Here is a 19,823-nt window from a genome sequence, read left to right on the forward strand (position 1 = left end):
AGAAATTTAATTCATATAGGAAAATGATATATAGTATACCCCATGCATGAGTTTGTTCCTTTATTTCGACCTCTCATATATTTAATTTTTTTTATTTAATAGTTAAAGAATTGAATTTTAATATATTGGTATATTTTTTATTTTAAAAAATATTTAAAAAATATAAATAAAATAAAATGTGCAATTTATACTAGTGAATGCCCAGCGGCCAAAGCTGGCGGCACTAGCAGCGCCCATTCATATAACAATGCATAAAACCGAATTGAATCCAACTAGATCAATCAAAATTGATTGACCGACCGAATCGACTTTAAAAAAAAAAAAAAAACCGATCATTTTCGATTTGAATATTCATGAATCGGTTTTGTTCCCGACCGTACCGATACCACAGCCTACGGGTACAAAAGAATTTCTAGTGCTCGCTCTGATCACTTCCCAAGATCAGCTATATGTTGGATGAAGTCATCTAAATTTATATCCGAACTACCTCCTTTGACTGCACATAGGGCTGCGGCACTCAGCTTCTTGGCCAGGACCCTCTCTGGCCTACCCTCTTCAACCGAGATGGCCAACAGCCGAGCCAACTCGGCTGATTCGGGAATGCTCTGAGTGCCCTCACAAAATCTGATTGCAACCCCTAACAGCTCCACCAACAACTTCGCATTCGTGTACTGGTCCGCACCCATTGGCCATGTCAACATCACAACTCCTGCGGCAATCCCCTCTAGCACCGAGTTCCACCCGCAGTGAGTCACGAACGCACCCACGGCTCGGTGGCCCAGTATGGATACCTGTGGTGCCCATCCCCTTATCACAAACCCTCTGCCCTCCACGCGATCTTCGAACCCATCAGGAATGACGCCATGATCAGCATTCGAATGCTGCTGCTCGTCTTCATGAGGCATCCTCACGCACAAAACAAACTGGACGCCACTCTGTTCCAACGCAGCAGCCAGCACATCCATTTGCCTACTTGTCAATGCCACACTACTCCCGAAGCAAACATAGACAATCGAGTTGTCCGAACGAGCATCCAACCACGTCTTGAGATGATGGAACTGCACAGAACTTGCTCTACCCCTAACAACGGATTCGTGGTGTTCCAGAGGCAATAAGGGTCCTACGGCCCACACCCGATCATTTCCGAGTTCTTTCTTCAGATGCGTAAAGTAAACGCGCTCCAGATCGACGAACGAATTAAACACCATTCCCCAACTCATCGAATTGGCTCGCATGTTATTTCTATAAAACTCTGTATCTAGGTCTCCTTTATAGCTTCTATAAAGTCCGGGGATCTGCCACCATGGGTAAGCTGGGGAATTCGGGAGTTTCGGGAACGAAACCTGGAAGTTGATATCCTCCGGATCATCGTTTTCCTTTGGATCGCGAGTAAGAGAGAATGAAACCGACAACGTAAAGGCACCGGAAGGTGAGAAGACGACTCGAGGAATGCCGAGCTCGCACGCTAGGTCCTGGGTCCAGCCGAGAAAGAAATCAGAGATAATGGCAGCAGGGGGCGAGGAATGAGATCGGAACCACTGGAGGAGGATAGGATAGTGAAGGTCACGCAAAGCGCGCATGGTAGCAACGATCCTCTTCTGCGGAAGAGACGTAATATCAGGGGCAGGAAGAATCAAGTGTTTGAGAGAAGACGGGTGTGTGAAGTAAGGCTGAAGTAGGGGAAGGTGAGAGGGGGTGACGAAAACGGTGACAGTGAGACCACGGGTTAGCAGGCGGTGAGTGAGGTCGAGCAGAGGTATAATATGGCCTGGGGTAGGGTAGGGATAAGCCACGATGTGCACGCCTGTGGACATGGTTAAGAAACTTTGGTGTGGTTCTTCCGTGTTCTTTACTGGGCAATGGCCGGAATATTTATATCCATATGCATTTTTTTTGTATATATGGGGACGGTGATAGCATTTTGCTACTTGTCTTGTCCTGATTTGATCGACTTTGTTGTTATTTTTTGGTGCGTTCCGAGCTGGTACTTTATTGACCGCCGACCGCCGACCGCCGACCGCCGGTCAAAATTTTATTTTATTTATTTATTTTATTTACTTAATAATTAAAAAAATAATCTTAAATATATTAATATATTTTTTTAATTTTTAAAAATATTTAAAAATATAAAAAAATAATAAATAAAAATACACATTTTATCTAACGGTGAAATTGAATGGGTTACTCTGGTCAGTATAGCAGAGCCCAACTCATTGGAAATTACTCAACAAAGGAATTAGTAGTCCTTTGGGACACCTTGACGCACGTGCACTTCTGGACCAAACTTACACACTTCCTCACACGTACAACATTAGGCTGCATTGAATTAAATTAAATTGAATTAAAATAAAAATTAAAAATTAAAAAAATATTATTAAAATATTATTTTTTAATATTATTATTTTTTTAATATTTAAAAAATTAAATTATTTATTATATTTTATATTAAAATTTAAAAAATTTATAAAAATTAATTAAATTGAATTGAGATAAAATAAAATAAAATAAAATAAAATGGATTCCGAATCAAACTAACCCTTACAGTTCTAACTCAATACTGTTACTTTGCACAAAAAATGATGACCCAGCCACGTGTTCCTTTTATGACTGCTTATAAAGTAGCTGGACACTCCTCTGTGTAGCTTTCCCCACCGACCCCCCCCCCCAACGAATCAGTGATCCTCAAAAACTAACCCTACCACCTAACTTTTAAACATTCGAAACCTAACCTAACCTAACCTAACCTTCACCTACATGAACGATCAACATTTTTACTAGGGCCGTAATCGGTCTAGTTCGATCTGATCCAGCGATAGACCGAACACTCAAAGGGATCGGACTGAACACCCAAAGGGATCGGACCGGACCGATAACTATCGGTCCGGTCCGATCCAGTCGGTCTGACATTTTTTTTTTAATTTTTTAAATAATTAATAAAAAAATTTATTTAAAATACTAAATTAAATTAAGTGACTTATTAATGTGGATTATATAACAAACTCAATAAAAAAATATTTTATATGGTCAATGATAATAAATTAGATGAAAATTATATTATTAATTTATATAATTACTATATAATTAATTAATTGATATTATATATTTATTAATTCATAGAATATTAACAAGTGTTAATAGCATATTTAAAATTTTATATTGTTAATAGTGATAGGTTAGATAAAAATATATATAAAATATTATTAATTTATAGAATATTAACAAGTATTAATAATATATTTAAAAATTTATATTGTTAATTGTACAATTATTATATATAAAATATATATCATCCGGTCCGAAAAAATCGTGGACCGTGGACTGGACCGGATGTTTTCGGTCCTCTAAAAAATAGACCGGACTAGGTCTCGGGTCGGTCCGGTCCGGACCGAAACGGTCGGTCCGTTCGGTCCGACCGGACCGTTTATCACCCCTGGACTTTTCACTTTACTCCTTTTCATTCAAACCTTACCCCACCTTGACTTCTTTCATCTTATTTGCTCTATAACAATCGGCCTCAAGGCCTGGCCCAAGCCCACGGCATTTCATAAACTGAAACCCCAGACGCTGTCGTTTATGTGAGTAACTTTTCCCTTACTTTTTCTTTTCTTCTCCTCCCCGTAACTGTCACGATTTATTTTTCCATGCCTGTGCAGTTTTTGTTTTGTTCCTTCCTCATTTCCAAACCTTCCAACCGATCTCTCTCTCTCTTGCTCTCTAAAGTGAAAACCTCTCGTATCCTCTCTCTCTTGCGATTTTTAGTGATTTTGGTGCACCCAGATTTCAATTTCTAGAGTAAACCGAGGTTAGCTTCTCTCTCTCTCTCTCTCTCTCTCTCTCTCCCCTCTGTTCTTCCCTTTTTTTTCTTTCTTTTCAGTAGATTTGAGACTTTAGGTGTTTGCATCTGATCACAGATTTTTGGGTTGCCGTCGAGCCCTCTCACCAGCACTTCTAACGTTGGTAAATCTCCATTTCACCATTTGATCTCACTCTCATTTTTTCTCCCTTTATTTATGTGCACCTAGGCCCTCTTGTTTCCACTGCCCTTCGCGGACTCCCCACGACATTTCCTTTTCACATAAAATCTAACTCCCTCACATGCACACACTCTAGCTCTCATAAACTCTATTTTTTTTTACCCACTCGCGCACACGCTTTAAGCACACACTCATTTTATTTTCAGTGTATTTTTCCTTCACTGAGCAGTGCCTCCCTTGTGTTTTTCATTTTTTTTTTTTTTTTGTCAAAGAGGCCAACGCCGATAAGCCATATTACTCTCTTATTCTCTTTTATTCATCGCTTAAAAAATTGGAAATTTTATATGATTTTAAGTTTAGTTATTTTAATTATTTATGTTAAAGTGTGGTGTTTTGGATTGACGTGTGTGGCGAATGAAAGTGATTGTTGGCTACTCGAGGTGGTTTATTGATTGTGTGTGCAATGGGTGTTTGGGCTGGTTGTGTGTAACACCCCACTCATTCCTTTTGACGTACGTTCTTTTTTTTTTATAGAAGGCTTCTTCTTTTTGACATTAGCAAATTTCGAGGGTGGAAATTATGCAACAGTCCGCCCCTTCTCTATAATGATTGCAAGCCTCATTATGCATGTTGAATCCCGATGGCGTGTTTTCAAAGATACTATGTGATTTTTAAAGTACGCCCAGTGTTTTAAATACATTGAAAATATTTATATGAGGTATTTCAAGTGTTATTGAACTAAACTTAATTTTAAATATGACAATTATAATATTTTTGAATAGCTCTAAAAATATTATAATTATTAAAATGATTTTAGTTATTTAAAATATTATGAGATTTAAATTATGTTGAAAGTTTTAATTGAATTAAATGATTTTATTCCTTAAAGATATTAAAATGAAGGAATATTATTTTATAAACTAAAGTTTAGTTTAAATAATATTCTACCTTAATTTCTCTTAGTGCTTTTAATTAAGTTAATGTTTACGTATTTTCAAATCAGTGTTTTAATCCTCTACTATTAGATCGTTTTGAGGATGCCAAGACGAAGGGACTGGATTAAATGCCCAGACCCTCTCTCTTTCTTCCTCACTTTTCCCTCCCCCCTCTCTCTCCTCCCTCTCCCTGATGCATACGACGTACGCCTTCCCCCTCTCTCGTCCTATTCTTCCATGGCCCAGCTCGACGCCGCCACACGCCTCCTGGCCTCACCGCCACCACCACCACCACCACCCCCGGCGTCCCCTCACGCCGGCGAGCAAGCCAGCTACCTACAACTGCCCCCACGCGTAGCCTCCCTCTCCTTTCCACTAGGACTGTTCATCTAGGCCGGGTTTTTTCTTGGCCCTGTCTGGAACCCAGAAAACCGGGTTTCGGTCCTGACCCAACCGGTACCCAGATATATATATATATTTTTAATAAAAACCGGTATAAAAAAGATGCCGTTTTGATACGCGTCGTTTTGATACCGGTTATACACTTTCTCCCTCCCCCCCGTCTCTCTCTCTCTCTCTCTCTCTCTTGCTGTCTCATTACGTTGCGGCTAGAGAAAACATAGAAACCCTAAGCCCCTGCCTCCATCATCGTGACCCCGTGAGCCGTGACCCCATCACCGTTGCTGCTCGTCGTCGCCGCATCCCTGTCGCCGTCGGCCTTTCCCTTTGGGGCATTGTTCACTTGTTTGGGTATTCTCTCTCTTTCTCTCTCCCTCTAACTATGATTCTATGTGTGAGGAATGTATGGGGTAATCACTTGGTTGATAATGGTTTGGGTTGTTTATGGATTTTGTATTTGTTGATAATCGGAGTTTGGGTGTTGGTTTCCGTGGCTTGTTGGCTCTAAGCCTCTACTTTTTCTTTTGGATTTGTGTTGTTTTGTATATCTTTTATTTGTTGTTGAGTAGAGTACTAGACCTCCATTAGATTTCTGGGTTTGGTTTTAATTGTTAGGGAAATACCCAACTTGGGAAATGGCTGTTTGCCTGGCCCTAGCTAAATTGTACTTACTTTTTTGGTGTACCGTATTTAATGGAACACGGTTTCTACTAAAAGGATCCTATCACATTTTGCTGCTCCCCCTCAATAACCATTCCACAACATGGTTGAAAAAAAGGACCAAGAAAACTACACCAATAAACCAAAACAAAAAACACCAAGAACATTCCTCTTGTGCCCAGAAAAGAGGAAATAAATGATAAAAAAAAAAAAAAATGGATAAATTCTACAATGCAAAATGTTTCCAGGACGAAAAAATTTATTTATGTATGTGTTATTTTCTAGAGACAAAAGGAATATCCATGGTGCTTTTTTGTTTTAATTATAATAATATGTTTTATTCTTTTGTAGCTATTGCAATAAAATTTTCAAACTAAAAACCTAAAAACAGAAGGGTACTTACCATACAAAAGAAAGGAATTAATCATCACAATAAGATAAATTTTCAACATAGATGTTGAAATAAATTCCTACCAAAATATACAAACTGAAATTACAAAATTGAAATAGATACAAACTCTCAACCAGTTTGGACTCCAAATTAAAAACTACCAACCAAAAATCCACAAACTGTGATAAAAACTGCAAGACATACATACAATCCAAAAATACAATTTTTAAACACCCCTGTTCAAATAAATGCAACCCAAAATATACAAACCGAAAAAATAAAACTGGTAGATATATACATTAGTTGATAGCAATGTGAACCCCAAACCAAAAAGCTACTAACCAAAACATACAAAGTTGAAAAACCAACCGGAACTTATACAAACCTCAAAACAACATAATTTCTCAAATAAAATACTTCAAATTTTCTGCAAAGAGGAAACGAACAAGTTAGAACAAATAAAACAAAAACTCAATTTTGTTGAAAAAATGAAAAACCTAAAAACGTAAAAAAGGGAACCAAAAAAAAAAAAATTCCAATAGAATAGAAATTGTACCAAATATATAATACGGACATACTAACTATTCTTAAGAGTAAAAAATAGAAGAATATGTATTAACCAATTAATAACTAAATATACACATTCGACAATATTTACTGAACTCGATAAAAATATTTTTTTTGGTAAGTTCTCAACTCGAAAACAATATACAAACTGAATAAAAAAATGAGAGTCATATACAAACCTCAAAGCAAATGAACTGCAAACCAGAAACTAGAAACTTCTTTCAAAAAAGAAACCAATAAATCAAATCAATTAAAATGAAAAAATAATAACCAGATATGGACTTGTTAATTAGTTAATGCTCTTAAAATCTGGTTTCTCTTCCTCTATCTCTCTCTATTTTTTTTTTGGCACACCGGGTATCTGTAACAACCAAATAAAAGTACCCTTACAACATTAATAATTCCATATATAATATTGTAAATAAGAATTTTAGCTTTGTAATAAATAAGAATTATATAATATATAATTTTATCTCTCTCTCTGTGTTATATTTTATTATATTAGATTATTAGTGTTTGATTATTTTTTATATTGTGTTTGGTGGTTTTTATTACTCAATAATAGATGGAAGAAGATTCTGTGAGTTGTAATGTCGGCACAATCCAAGGGGTTGGTGGTGACTCCTCATCTATTCTAATGGAATGGATGTAGAGGAGCATGGGAGGATTCCAACCCTTTCATCCACATATACACAACAACCTACCCATTCCATCCCACCTTTACCCAAACAATAATAAAAATAAAAACACCTTGTAACTAATCGGTGGTTTGGGAACACTTTACTAAAGTGCAACCTATTGACCATAATAACCCAAAAGCTCAGTGCAATTATTGCGCTAAGCTATACAGTTGTCACTCCAAGAATGACACTTCATCTATGATACACCACCTCTAGCATGCATGTAAAACTTCCCCTCTTAGATTTAAAGAAGTTGAAAAAAGTCAGTCATCTAATATTAAGAGGGATGCATAGGGAAGAGTGTATAGTCCACAAAGTCTAGTGAAGTATGATGCAGAAAAACTTAGGGTATCAACCGCTAAGTTTTTTATTAGGTGTGAAATTGCCTTTTAGGCTTGTGGAGAACGAAGGGTTTGTTGAGTATGTGGCTGATTTAGAGTCTCGATTTATTTTGCCATTTCGAATCACTTTAAAAAGGGATTGTATTAAGTTGTATAACAAAGAGAAGATACAGCTAAAAAAATTGTTAGATGGTCAAAGAATCTCTCTAACCAATGATACCTGAACATTGGTGCAAAATCTGAAGTACATGTGCATTACTGCACATTTTATTGATTGCAACTAGAAATTGCACAAAAAAATAATAAACTTTTGCCAAATTCCCAACCATAGTGGCGAAACTGTTGGGAGGGTGTTAGACTTGAGGTTGCATGATTGAGAGATTAATAAGATCTTGACTATCACAGTTGATAATGTCTCCTCTAATGATGTTGCTGTTGATTACATGAGGATGAGAATAAATGATAGTGATTGTACCATATTGGGTGGTGAGTTTCTTCACATGTGGTGTGCTGCCCATATATTGAATTTGATTGTTATGGACGGCTTGAGAGATGTTTATGAGTTTGTAACAAGGATTAGAGATGCCGTCAGATATGTGAAGTCTTCACCGTCGATGTTTGCCAAGTTCAAGGCTTGTGCAGTAAAGGAAAATATTAGTGGGAGGATGATTTGTTTGGATGTTCCTACTAGATGGAACTCCACATATTTGATGTTGAGTACTGTTGAAAAACACAAACAAGCCTTTGAACACTATTATATGTGTGGATAGTGAATTCATGAACCCCACTGTTGATGATTGGAAAAAAGCATATAATTTTGTAGAGTTGCTGAAAGTATTTTATAATGTTACATTGAACATTTCTGGTTCTTTGTATGTGACGGCTAATGTATAACTTCAAGAACTCTGCACAATTGAAAATACATTAAATGATATGTGCAATAGTCATGATATTATCACTAGCACCAAGGGTATAAATATGAAAAGTAAGTATGAAAAGTATTTGGATAGCACAGATAGGTTCAACTTTATGATATATGTGGCGCCCCCGACCCCCATGTACAAGAACACGAGAATCGAGACACCCGAATGATGACAAGATGGTCACGCATCCCAATAATAGTGCAAAGTATGTGTACATGCAACAATGTACAATAAACAACGCAACGGATAATTTAATTCAACTAAGTACCAGAATTTTTAATACAAATTAACATAAGTAAAACGATTAAAAAGAGTTATACAGTCATAAAAAAAAAAATAATATAAGGCTAAATACAAAATTGAGTGATCTCATATCACTCTTTGGGCGGAGCCGAATCCTCAGGCTCACTCTTAGCATCATCTGCATTACCATAAAACAGTACCTCTGGTAAGTATAATCCAAACAACCTTCGAGAATAAAAATGCATTAATGCAACCTACATGCATGCGTATGATGCAATATGCATTATGCCCAAAACATCATTTTCCTCGAAAATAAATATTTTCCAATGCATGCCAAAATCCCATTTTGGCCCAAAAATATCTGTAAAACATTTTCCCAGAAAATGTTCCAAAAAATTATTCCATCATTTTTCCAGAAAATGATTCACACAAAATCCTTATCTAACACACGCTATTTTCCTAGAAAATAGTCCAATAATCTATTTTACCGTATGCACCATGATCTCCCCTAGGGACCATCCACACATCCTGGTTCCCTTCGCCACACGAAGTAACAAGCGATGCCCAGTTTCGCGCCCAGCGAGTACATGGCCAAGCATCCTCTAGCCCCCACCATTAGAGGGCCCACGAAATCGGCACAAGAGCGTTACCATCTCGTCCGATCCCGTTGTCGCCCAGCGACAACCCAGGGGACGTCACTCAGTATATTCCACTCCCGAGTGACCAGAGGAGCTCTATCGAGATAATGCCCCATCTCGGCTTGGGGTCGTGATACACGCGCACCCAAATATCCTTTCTCACTTGAAAACCCAGTTTTCATAAAATACACATGAACATGAATACAATTACACGAAAACCCATTTTTCATTTACAAACATGAACATGCATGCAATTATGCCATGTACATGAAATGACACTAATAACCAAAAACCACATTTGCCAACACAATCGAATCACACAAACAACTCCATTCTCCAATCCATCCGACCCCCCACTCCTCGGACTTAGTCCGGCATAGCCAACCAGATCACACTAAAATGAGTTAGTGCAAAAATACATTTAAATCACGAAAGTTCTTTGAGAAAATACTTACAGTGCTATATTATAATTTCCGAAGGATCACGGAGCTGTAAGAAGTGGCAACAGAGCAACAGAACAATGCCAAATGCATTGTGGCTGTGGTTCTGAAAAACTCACTTTTGAACGAGAACAAACGAAGACCCGAGATTGCTAGGGAAGAGTTTAGGGATGTCGGTGAAACTAGTGGTGGTGGTGGTTGGCCGTGGGTGGCGGTATAGAGGGCGGTTTAAGGCCAAAATGTTCAAAATGGAAATGCTGATGGTGGGGCTTCACTAGTGACAGATCGGAGCTGAGAATGGGTGCATTAGGTTGCTAAGAGGTCGAGGATGATGTGGTGAGAAAATGGTGGCCGGAGGTGGCACAACGGCTCAAGGAATGACGCGGCTAGAGGCCGCGCGCGAGAGCTAATGGCGGCAAGAAAGGAGCTGGGAATGGAGGAAGGTGGTCGTCGACCGGTGGGGAAGCGAATGGTAGGGGCGGTGATGGACTGGGGAGAGAAGAGAGCAGGTCGTGCGGGCGGGCATATAGAATGAAGAAAAGAAATGGGGAAAAAAGGAAAGGAGAAGAAAGAAAAAGTGGAATAGAAAAATGGAGGGAAATAAATGTTGTCCAATCCTCACATCTTGGACCACAAAAATGATCCAACGAAAAAGATTTCAAAACAACAAATTAAATAAAATAATTCAAACATAGTGATTTAAATGAAAATAAATAATTAAACCCAAAAATGAATAATTTAAAATGAAAAGTAATTTAAATGCATAACCATAAATAATAATAAGATAGCACATCAAAATAATTTTCACAAATAAAAAAAATCATAAAAATAAACCAACTAAAAATCCAACAACTTTAAAACAAGAGAATAAATTTTGAATTAATAATAAAAATAATCATTCAATAAAAATACACTAAAATATGGGATGTTACAATATATATTGCTTTTGTGCTTGATCCACGATATAAAATGATAACAATGAAGTTTTGGTTGAAACAATGCAAAGGGGATGAGTTGGCGGATAGGATAGAGGCCAAGGTTAAACTCTTGTTAAGCCGCTTGATTGAGTAGTATAACAAATTTCTTGTGGGTAGTGGGGGGAGTTCTAATGTGGCTCAAGGGAGGCCAAGCACCCCTTCTACTTTTACTACTATCTCGACTAAATTTGAAATCAGATTAGAGAAATATCTTCAGGAGCAAGGGTTTATGGAGTTTAGATCAAAACTAGATCAATATTTTTCAGAGGGGTGTGCACAAAAATCACCCAGTTTTGATATTTTGGATTAGTAGAGAGTTAATGCCATCAATTATCCTGTCCTTGCTGAGGTAGCACGTGATGTGTTAGCCACCCCCATTTTCACTGTTGCCTCAGAGTCCGCATTTAGTACTGGAGGACGCATCTTGGATCCTTTTAGGAGTTCATTGTCTCCAGAGACTGTCGAAGCCCTCATTTGCACTCAAAATTGGTTAAGGACCAAACCTGTCGACATCTGGGAGTTGGAAGAATACGTACAGTCGATGGACCTTGAAGGTATGTTTGAAACTTGAAATATTTTCTTAATATCTATCTATCTCGGTTTATTATCTATCTAACTCATTTTTAATAATTTTTTAGATCATTATCTGACTTCATCTTCAACAAAGGCTACTGTGAGTCTCTCTTCCCATTCATGCTGAAAAAAAATCTAGAGTAAGTGCTTTCTTCTTGCATAATCTAAAGGCTACAACTATTTATGATGTTTAGAAAATTATTATCATTGCTCCGAGCCATATGTTTTAACTGATTGAATAATGCCACCATTATGGTCTATAGGCTCATTAGTGATGTGGGAATTCAAAAGGGGATGTGCCCTTTCAATTGTTGTTCATAAGTACTTAGAATTTTATTCTCCAACCATGGTGGGTGGAGGGGATGGGCCAGTCATGCATCCTTCCTTGTATATTGGAGACTAATGTTCATGGTACTGAATTCTTTTACCAAACTTGGAAAAATGTCAGTTTCAGGTGACATGTTCATGTTTTGGATGAAATGCACATTTCAATCCAAGTGGTTTCATATTTGAATCTTGAGGAGGCCTGTACATTTAGCCAGAAATTTAATGATGGACATGATAGAAATGGACCAAATGGTTATCAACTTCTCTGTTGATCGGTGCAAAACTGTAAGTGCACAGTATTGTAGTTTTATAGTAAAGTGATGAGAAGAGTATCGTCCTCAGGAATTGGTAACTTACTTTTAACAAATACTGAAATTATACTAATCTTGACTTTATTTAGAAAAGTCACTAAGATTTTTTTAATTGCAAATTAAAATAAAATTAATTCAAAGAAAATACTCAAAGGAAAATAAAGATATTCTTCAAAGATCAAATCAATGAGAAAGAAAACTTCTAGGAAATCGATTTCACCTAATTCCTCACTATGCTTTACTCATCTAGCTAATTGAATTTAATTCTCTCGTTTGTTAGCAAATCTCCACAAACATCCAAAAGCCTCTTTTGACAGTCAATTGGAAGTTATTCTTGTTCATCATTTTACACAAGAGTATGCAAATTAATGAACTAAGAAAGCAATAAGACTAATGATTTTAATACTACATAGGTTCATATAAGTATTTCGATCCCTATATTTACCACTGCCGAAATATCCAAGATCTATCCTATAATTCTCTCTTTTGACAGTAAATCACAAGATTAAAATTATCTAATTAATGGCCAGTTAATTAGAAGCAATAAGATCAGAATAAATCAGACAAATATAGAAGATAATTACTTCAAATTAACATAGAAAAGCAAGCATAGTTCGGAACTAGATTACATTGTTTTCTTAGAATAAAGAAATTTAGTTCATGCTAAAAATTAAATTCAACATAAACGAATTCACCATAATTCTTCTAAGAGGAATGAAAGAAAATGAACACTGAAATGCTCCTCGCAATCCGCAGTGTCGTCCCTCTCAAGCCGCAGCGTCTGAAACGAAAAACTCCAAAGAAATGCCCCTCTGAAAAACTTCTCAATTTCGTGCTAATGATATGTTTAAATAGAGTAGGAAAGAAACCCTAATGTCTTCATATTCCCACATACAAAATCGCCTAAATTTTTGGATTCAACTTGGCAGCCATGTACTACTTCAAGAGTTTGAATATGGAAATCCTTATTAGAGACAACTTTGTAGCCCTTTAAGATAGCTTTCCAACTCATCAAGAATCGCATCAATCAGATTTTGGAGCGGAAAGTTATGATTAAAATACTAAAGTGTGTCCATGCTGTCTTCTAGCGCGTTTTGGACTCTGATTCGAATTACTCTCAAACCCTATCATTATCCTTATTTGAAGAGTCTTACACTCATTGAAATTTCTTAGGTTGTTCCAACGTCTTGCCCACTTGAAAGTTCTTTAAATTCGAATGGGTTTGGACTTGCTCTTTTATAAACTCTGAAATTAATTATAAAAATCTGCTCAGGAGTATCCCAAAGTAAATAGAAACTCAATTCAAGAATACACATTAATTTCAATGATTTCTATTAACATTTTAGCATTTTAGTCTAATAATAGGGTATTTAAACTAAAGTTTAAGGTTAAGAAGTGATAAAATATAAGAAATTATGCAAGTCATCATTTGTTCTTATCCATTGGTTGGTAATGGGGGGGTTGGTTCAACGCCATAAATTCAGTCCCCTGGCGCTGGGGCTCCAAGAAATAAAATGTTTAATGAACAGTCGCCATCACCCTCCCATTGCAGTTCAGCTTTTCTTAGAGAGAGAGATGTGTATATGCATGGTTGGTTCTATTCAAAATTTTATCATTAGGCTAAAAAATCAATTTGAAATGTTTCTAATTGTTATAGATACATTGAGTTACATTGAAAAGTATTACAAGCTGTTAGCTCCAAATGCTCAAAGCCTTGTAATTAATAATGATGGAGACGGTGGTGGGGTTGAAGGAAAATGGACTTGAGAGAGGTTTTGATTGAGAATCCATTCATGCATGAAACTGAGATGCCATTGTCATTTTGGTTATGTCCGAATTTTTAGAGTTTTATTTTTGTTAGGTTTATGTACATCTATCATATTGCTTCTAGTTTGTAGATGTTGTAACAAATGCTCATTTCCCATATGGCGTGAAACAACATCAAATACTAGTTTCTGATTCAACCAAGAGAGCTATCATGTGATTGTTGAAAGAAGAGCTAATTGTTAGAAAAATTTCTGATTTTTTGCAAATAATTTGTTGCGTATTAGAGTTTGATTAAAACAATGTATGTATTTTGTAATATTCTTAGCAAATTAGTTCAAACAATGTAATATGTAGTTGATTGCATCTTGTATGTTGCATGCATTTTACGTGATGAATATTGATTTTTTATTTTTACATGCATTTAGTTAAAAAGTTAATTAATTGTATATAGGCTTATGTTGTATTAAGAAGTAAGACTGAAATAGATTTATATTGGTTTTCTATTGAGAATATGATTTGAAATTCTAAATGGAGTCAAAATATTTGTAGTCCAATTAATAATAAAAAAGCTTTTGTAAAAAAAAAAAAAAAAATTCGGGTTCAACCTGGAACCCAGATTTCTGGGTTTCAAGAAATTCAGATTCACTCGGTTCTGGCCCGGGTTAGACCCAGGCCAACCCGGTTCGGTTTTTGGCCCGAGTTGGAAACCTGGGTCCCGGGCCGGGTTTACCCGGGTTGGAACTCGGATGAACCCATTTCTCCTCCTTGCGCTGCCGTATGCGGCCACCCACGGCCACCATGCACTGCCATGAACTTCCCCTTCCCTCCCCCTTCCTCCTCCACTTGACCCGAGGCCCATAGCCTCCCTCCACAGCACGGGCTTTCTCCCTCACATGCACGGGTTCCTTACCCATCCACCTACCATTTGCTGCCGTGCGCAGCTACCCAGGCCACCGCACCTCCACAACCTCACACCGGTGACCGCCTCTCTCAAACCCAGCCACCATGGACCTCCCTCTCCCCTTCCGTCGCACGCACGCATGCACGAAACCCATAAATGGGTTTCGCACAGCTTCAAGGCCACTGACGGCCTTAGCGTCGCCGTGCGTCGGTTCTAGCTTCACCAGGCACCTCCCCTGGCCACCATGACTCCTCCCCGAGCTCTTCCAAGCCAGCCAAGTCCTCCCCCTCTCCCAAGCTCTCTCACTCTCTCATGGACTCTCCCTCATTCCCAAGCTCGATCTGCCGCTGTAGACGACCGTTGTGCCACCCTAGTGCCACCACAAGTTCCACCACACCTCCTTCAGCTCCTTCATGGCCAACCATGACCAACCGAGCCTTCCTCCGAATTCCCATGTCGAGACCCACGACCTTAGCTCCTCCACGAGCCGCCGTGTCTTTGACGTGTGCCATCTTGGCACCACCACGAGACCACCACTCCATGACCACAACCCGACCCTCCTACACTTAGACCCGCACCTCTAGCCACCTCCTATGGCCAAGATAGCCACTGTACATGGCTGACCGCCACTGTACAAGGCTAGATATGCTGTGTAACGCCCCTCACCACCACCACAAGGCAACCATGAGCCCTTCCAAGACCACACTTAGCTATCCAAATGCCCAAACAGCCACTGTACATGGGTTAGCCATCACGTACGACCCTTCCGGCATCATCAACAGTGACGATCAGTGAGCAACGCACGGGTTATCTCGTCGATGGTATAACCCTCTATCCTACGTTAGTTATGTTATTAGCTGATTAATTAGGTTGTGGACTGTGATATTAGTATTGTGATGTGCTGTGAAGTGAAGTGTGGAGCGTAGTTGAGAATTATGTTGTGCAGTGTTGTGGACTGTGCTGTGTAGCGTTGTGGACTGTGTTATAATGGTGGCTTGGCATCGTGTGGATTGGGAAGAGAGTGTGTACTCTCGTGGCATAGTGTGGGATAAGGAGAGTGTATGTAAAATATACCCTCCTGGAGTAATGTGGAATGTGAAGAGTACACGCGGAGTGTACTTTGTATGGTGTAATGTGTGTGAAGGGAGGATGGAGCGATGCACCATATGGCAGGTATGCCGTAGTGGTAATGGGTTGTAGCATGTGTGAAGGGAGTATCCGTGGAGTGTATTCCATGAGATGCAACGATACACTGTGTGGCGTGTTGTAAAGATAAGGATGATTGTGTAGTTGATGGGCGTAGAGCATGGTGAATAGTGTCAGAAACTGTGGAACAGTGTCCCGAAGTAGTTATGGTGTAGCCTATAGTTTAAGGTGATGGGTGTCACCGTGTAGTTGACTCATGGCTGAGAGTATGGGTGAAGTAGTAGAACAAGGGTAAGAGTGCGTAGTAAAAGCATGATTGGGGAATGTCACGAAGTGACATGGTTACCAGCAGTCGTGCTTATGATAGGTGAGGAGTTAGCATAGGAATGGCACAGCTGGATCGTGACGAGATGTCACAATGTGATAGGGGTACGTGAGGAACTGTACTCGTGATGAGTTAGGAGTTGGCGTAAGAATGGCATAGAAATGGCGTAGCAGGATGTCAAGTGACGTGACACGGTCACAATGTAGTTTGGGAGTAGTCTCGAGCTATATGACGTGACATAAGGCATGATTGTGAATGGAGTCTTGTCGTGTTAAGTGTTGGGATGAACTGTAAAAAGGGATGGGTAGCAAGAAGAGTCATGCTAGCCGGGTTAAGAGAAGGTTGGTATCAAAGTATGGTGCTTGTTACACAAAAAGGTGATCAACGTGTTATATGTTGGTTTTAAGTGATAAGGGGGTAAGGTACGTGTGTAATCTGGTTAGACACATATGCTGGACGGATTCACCATATGTAATGGGTAATCTGTCCTGCGCACAATTACATGGTGTTCAAGCCTCAGAGTTGGCTTAGAGCCGTATGCATGTACGTATAGTATGTATAAATGATGAATGCATGTTATATGTGTTCAAAAGAACGCACGTATGCATGTACGTATAGGACATAAGGCATGTTATATGTTTTCAAACGAACGCACGTATGCATGTACATATAGTATGTATAAATGATGAATGCATGAATGCAAACCTACGTTGAAGTCTAGGCATGAGTGTTTAAATGTATGAGAGGTCTTTTATTATTAAAATTGATGTTTTCCACTGTAAATCTCTTTTATTCTTAAAGCACATTTTATTTCATAACGGCAAGTCTTGCACCCTGGGCATGAAAGCAAAAAGTTTTAAATCAAACAGTAATTCCCATCGTCTTTTCTAAAATCATTTTATAAAAAGTCCCACTACAAGGATGAGTATTACATAGTGATATCAGAGCCAAGCCCAGGTTATGCTAGACTCTATAGCATTCTTTTCAAAATAAAAGAGAGAAAACCATTTCCTTGAAAGAAAACTTTTTCTAAAGAAAGAAAAAGTTTCCAAAGAAAGAAAACTTTTGAAAAAAGAAAAATTGCAAGTGAAGGAAGAACCTAGACTGATATGAATATAATGTTTTAGTTTGGATATGCCAAAGAGTTTTATTTTTGGAAATAAGTTTGTTTTTTTGAAAATTTCGCTCTTATATTTTATACCAAGTTTTGTTTATGCATTCCAAAAGTAAATATGTTGTTTCTGCATTCTGAAAGCAAATGTTTTGTTCTGCATACCGAATTTTATAAATGCTCATGTTTACATACTAGTATAGGTTCTCTGCTTGCTGAGTTGTTGATGACTCACCCCTGATTATTCATAATATTTTCAGATGACACTGATGATTCAGCTGAGGATCAGTATTAGAGTTTGTGGACAAGATTAGCTATGGATAGTTATTGGGTATCTAGTGGTACTAATGCTGCTGGTGGATTTTATTTATGTAGTTGATTGTTTTCAATTTGTTTAGACAGATTATAGAGACTTATGTTAATTCTATGTTTTATTCTAGTTTGTTAATTGAGACATGAAGAGAAGTTGATATTTTATTTAGGTTATTGTATTGAGGATCCGGTATGTGAGTATGGTGGTTTATTAAGTTAAAGTATTTACGTTTGTTTTGGAGTTTTGGGAAGTATATTTTCTTGGATTTGGAAGCGTATTAGTATTGTTGGAGTTAATTATCAGGTGTCAGGAGTTAACTCTCTGGACCTCCTGGGGTCGGGGCGTTACATGCTCACCTACCCCACCTAACCCACAACCATGAATGAAACAATTCCAAACATTGATTGCATCATCATGCAAACAGAAGCATTATCCTGGGACGACATAATCCTTATACCAGCAACAAAAGCAGCTGAAGACATAACAAATCACACCTTGGTGGGAAAGCTTATCTCCTCAAGACATTTGAACAGGTACACTTTCCACACCACCATCAAAGCAATTTGGAGTTTTATCTCCGGTCTTGGGATAGAGCATCTCGAACAAAACACCTTCCTTTTTTACTTTCCCTTCCTTGCAAGACAAAAACAAAATTTTCTATCAAAGACCATGGAACTTCAAACGAAATCACATGCTACTATAGGAATGGCAACTGGGTCAAAGCTTGTAGGAGGTTGATCTAAGGTTCTCTGCTTTTTGGACTCAAATTCATGGTCTACCATTAGAATTGATGTCCCAAGAAAATACTGAAAAAATTGGGAAAGTGCTGGGAAATTTCTTGGAATTTGACCGCTCTGCCATTTCGGTCAAAAGATTTCTTAGGATTAGGGTTGAAATTGATAAATCAAAACCTCTCTCAGAAGGTTTCTCCCTTCCAAGAATTAATAAAAAACCAGTAACAGGCGCGTTCAAATACGAACGACTCTCGGAGTTTTGCTACTTGTGTGGTCGTCTTGGATATGTACACCAAGCATGCACACAAAGATAAGCCAGCATTGAAGAACCAGTGACTAAACCTTCCTTCCCGAAACTACAAGCCCCCATCATATCTGTACCACCATTCAGAACTAAGGAGCCAACGAGTAGTATCAACATTTTGGTGAACAACCAACCAGTCATCAAACAATTTTAGAATCAACTGGGTTTTAAAGGAAAAGGTAAACAAACTCTGGAAAACAAAGGAGAAGTAGCAAAAAACTCGAAAATCCATTGGAGAACAATTTTTAAGTGTAACAGTAATGCCTTTTCTGAGTTTGGCACTACTATTCTTCTTCCTCCAAACCAAAAACATAGTGAATTGGAAAACTCATGAAAATCTCATCCTCGACAGGTGGAGTCATCCCAGATCAGCAGACATGATTCCCAAAAGGAATTAAGGATGGCTGTAGAAGTCAGATGCATACACCCTCAACTACATGCAAATCTGTCACCCTACAGTCCAGTCATCTCAAGTTACCTTTCCTAGGTGAATTCATAAATTTTGCTAGCCACGTGGCCTCATCTAATTCACAAATAGAACCAACATACATAGTCAACTTGTCGACAAATTCAAAAAAAGCAGCCCAACCTTTATTCCAACCAATTGACTTTCTAAACCAAAGCCTGCAGACTAATAACCCACCCAACCCAGAACCTTCTGTTTTTCAGCAGGTAATTGCCTAGTTTCAAAACACGAAAAGCCTGCATGTAAATCAAGCCCAAAGCGCAAAAATATCACTACTGCTCAGTCCCTCAGGCCGTGCATGTCTTGCCTTCAGCCCACAACATGTTGACCCAAATTCCTTTACAATCAAACCCCTCCCACGAAATAATAGCCCCACA

The 19,823-nt window shown here is 38.3% G+C and overlaps 1 protein-coding gene across 1 annotated transcript; it reads right to left on the reverse strand.

Moving 5' to 3' along the window:
• Positions 1-236: 236 nt before the first annotated feature.
• Positions 237-1,943, reverse strand: LOC108993481 (flavonol 3-O-glucosyltransferase UGT89B1-like). Its single transcript, XM_018968415.2, has one exon. It carries the CDS (start codon positions 1,812-1,814, stop codon positions 429-431), a length of 1,386 nt encoding a protein of 461 aa, XP_018823960.2. The 5' UTR covers positions 1,815-1,943; the 3' UTR covers positions 237-428.
• Positions 1,944-19,823: the final 17,880 nt, after the last annotated feature.

The sequence above is a fragment of the Juglans regia genome, chromosome 6, assembly GCF_001411555.2.
Source record: "Juglans regia cultivar Chandler chromosome 6, Walnut 2.0, whole genome shotgun sequence".
NCBI lineage: Eukaryota > Viridiplantae > Streptophyta > Magnoliopsida > Fagales > Juglandaceae > Juglans > Juglans regia.

Excerpts from the sequence above, each read along its gene's own strand:
- LOC108993481 (XM_018968415.2), bottom strand. The coding sequence starts at position 1,814 with ATGTCCACAGGCGTGCACATCGTGGCTTATCCCTACCCTACCCCAGGC.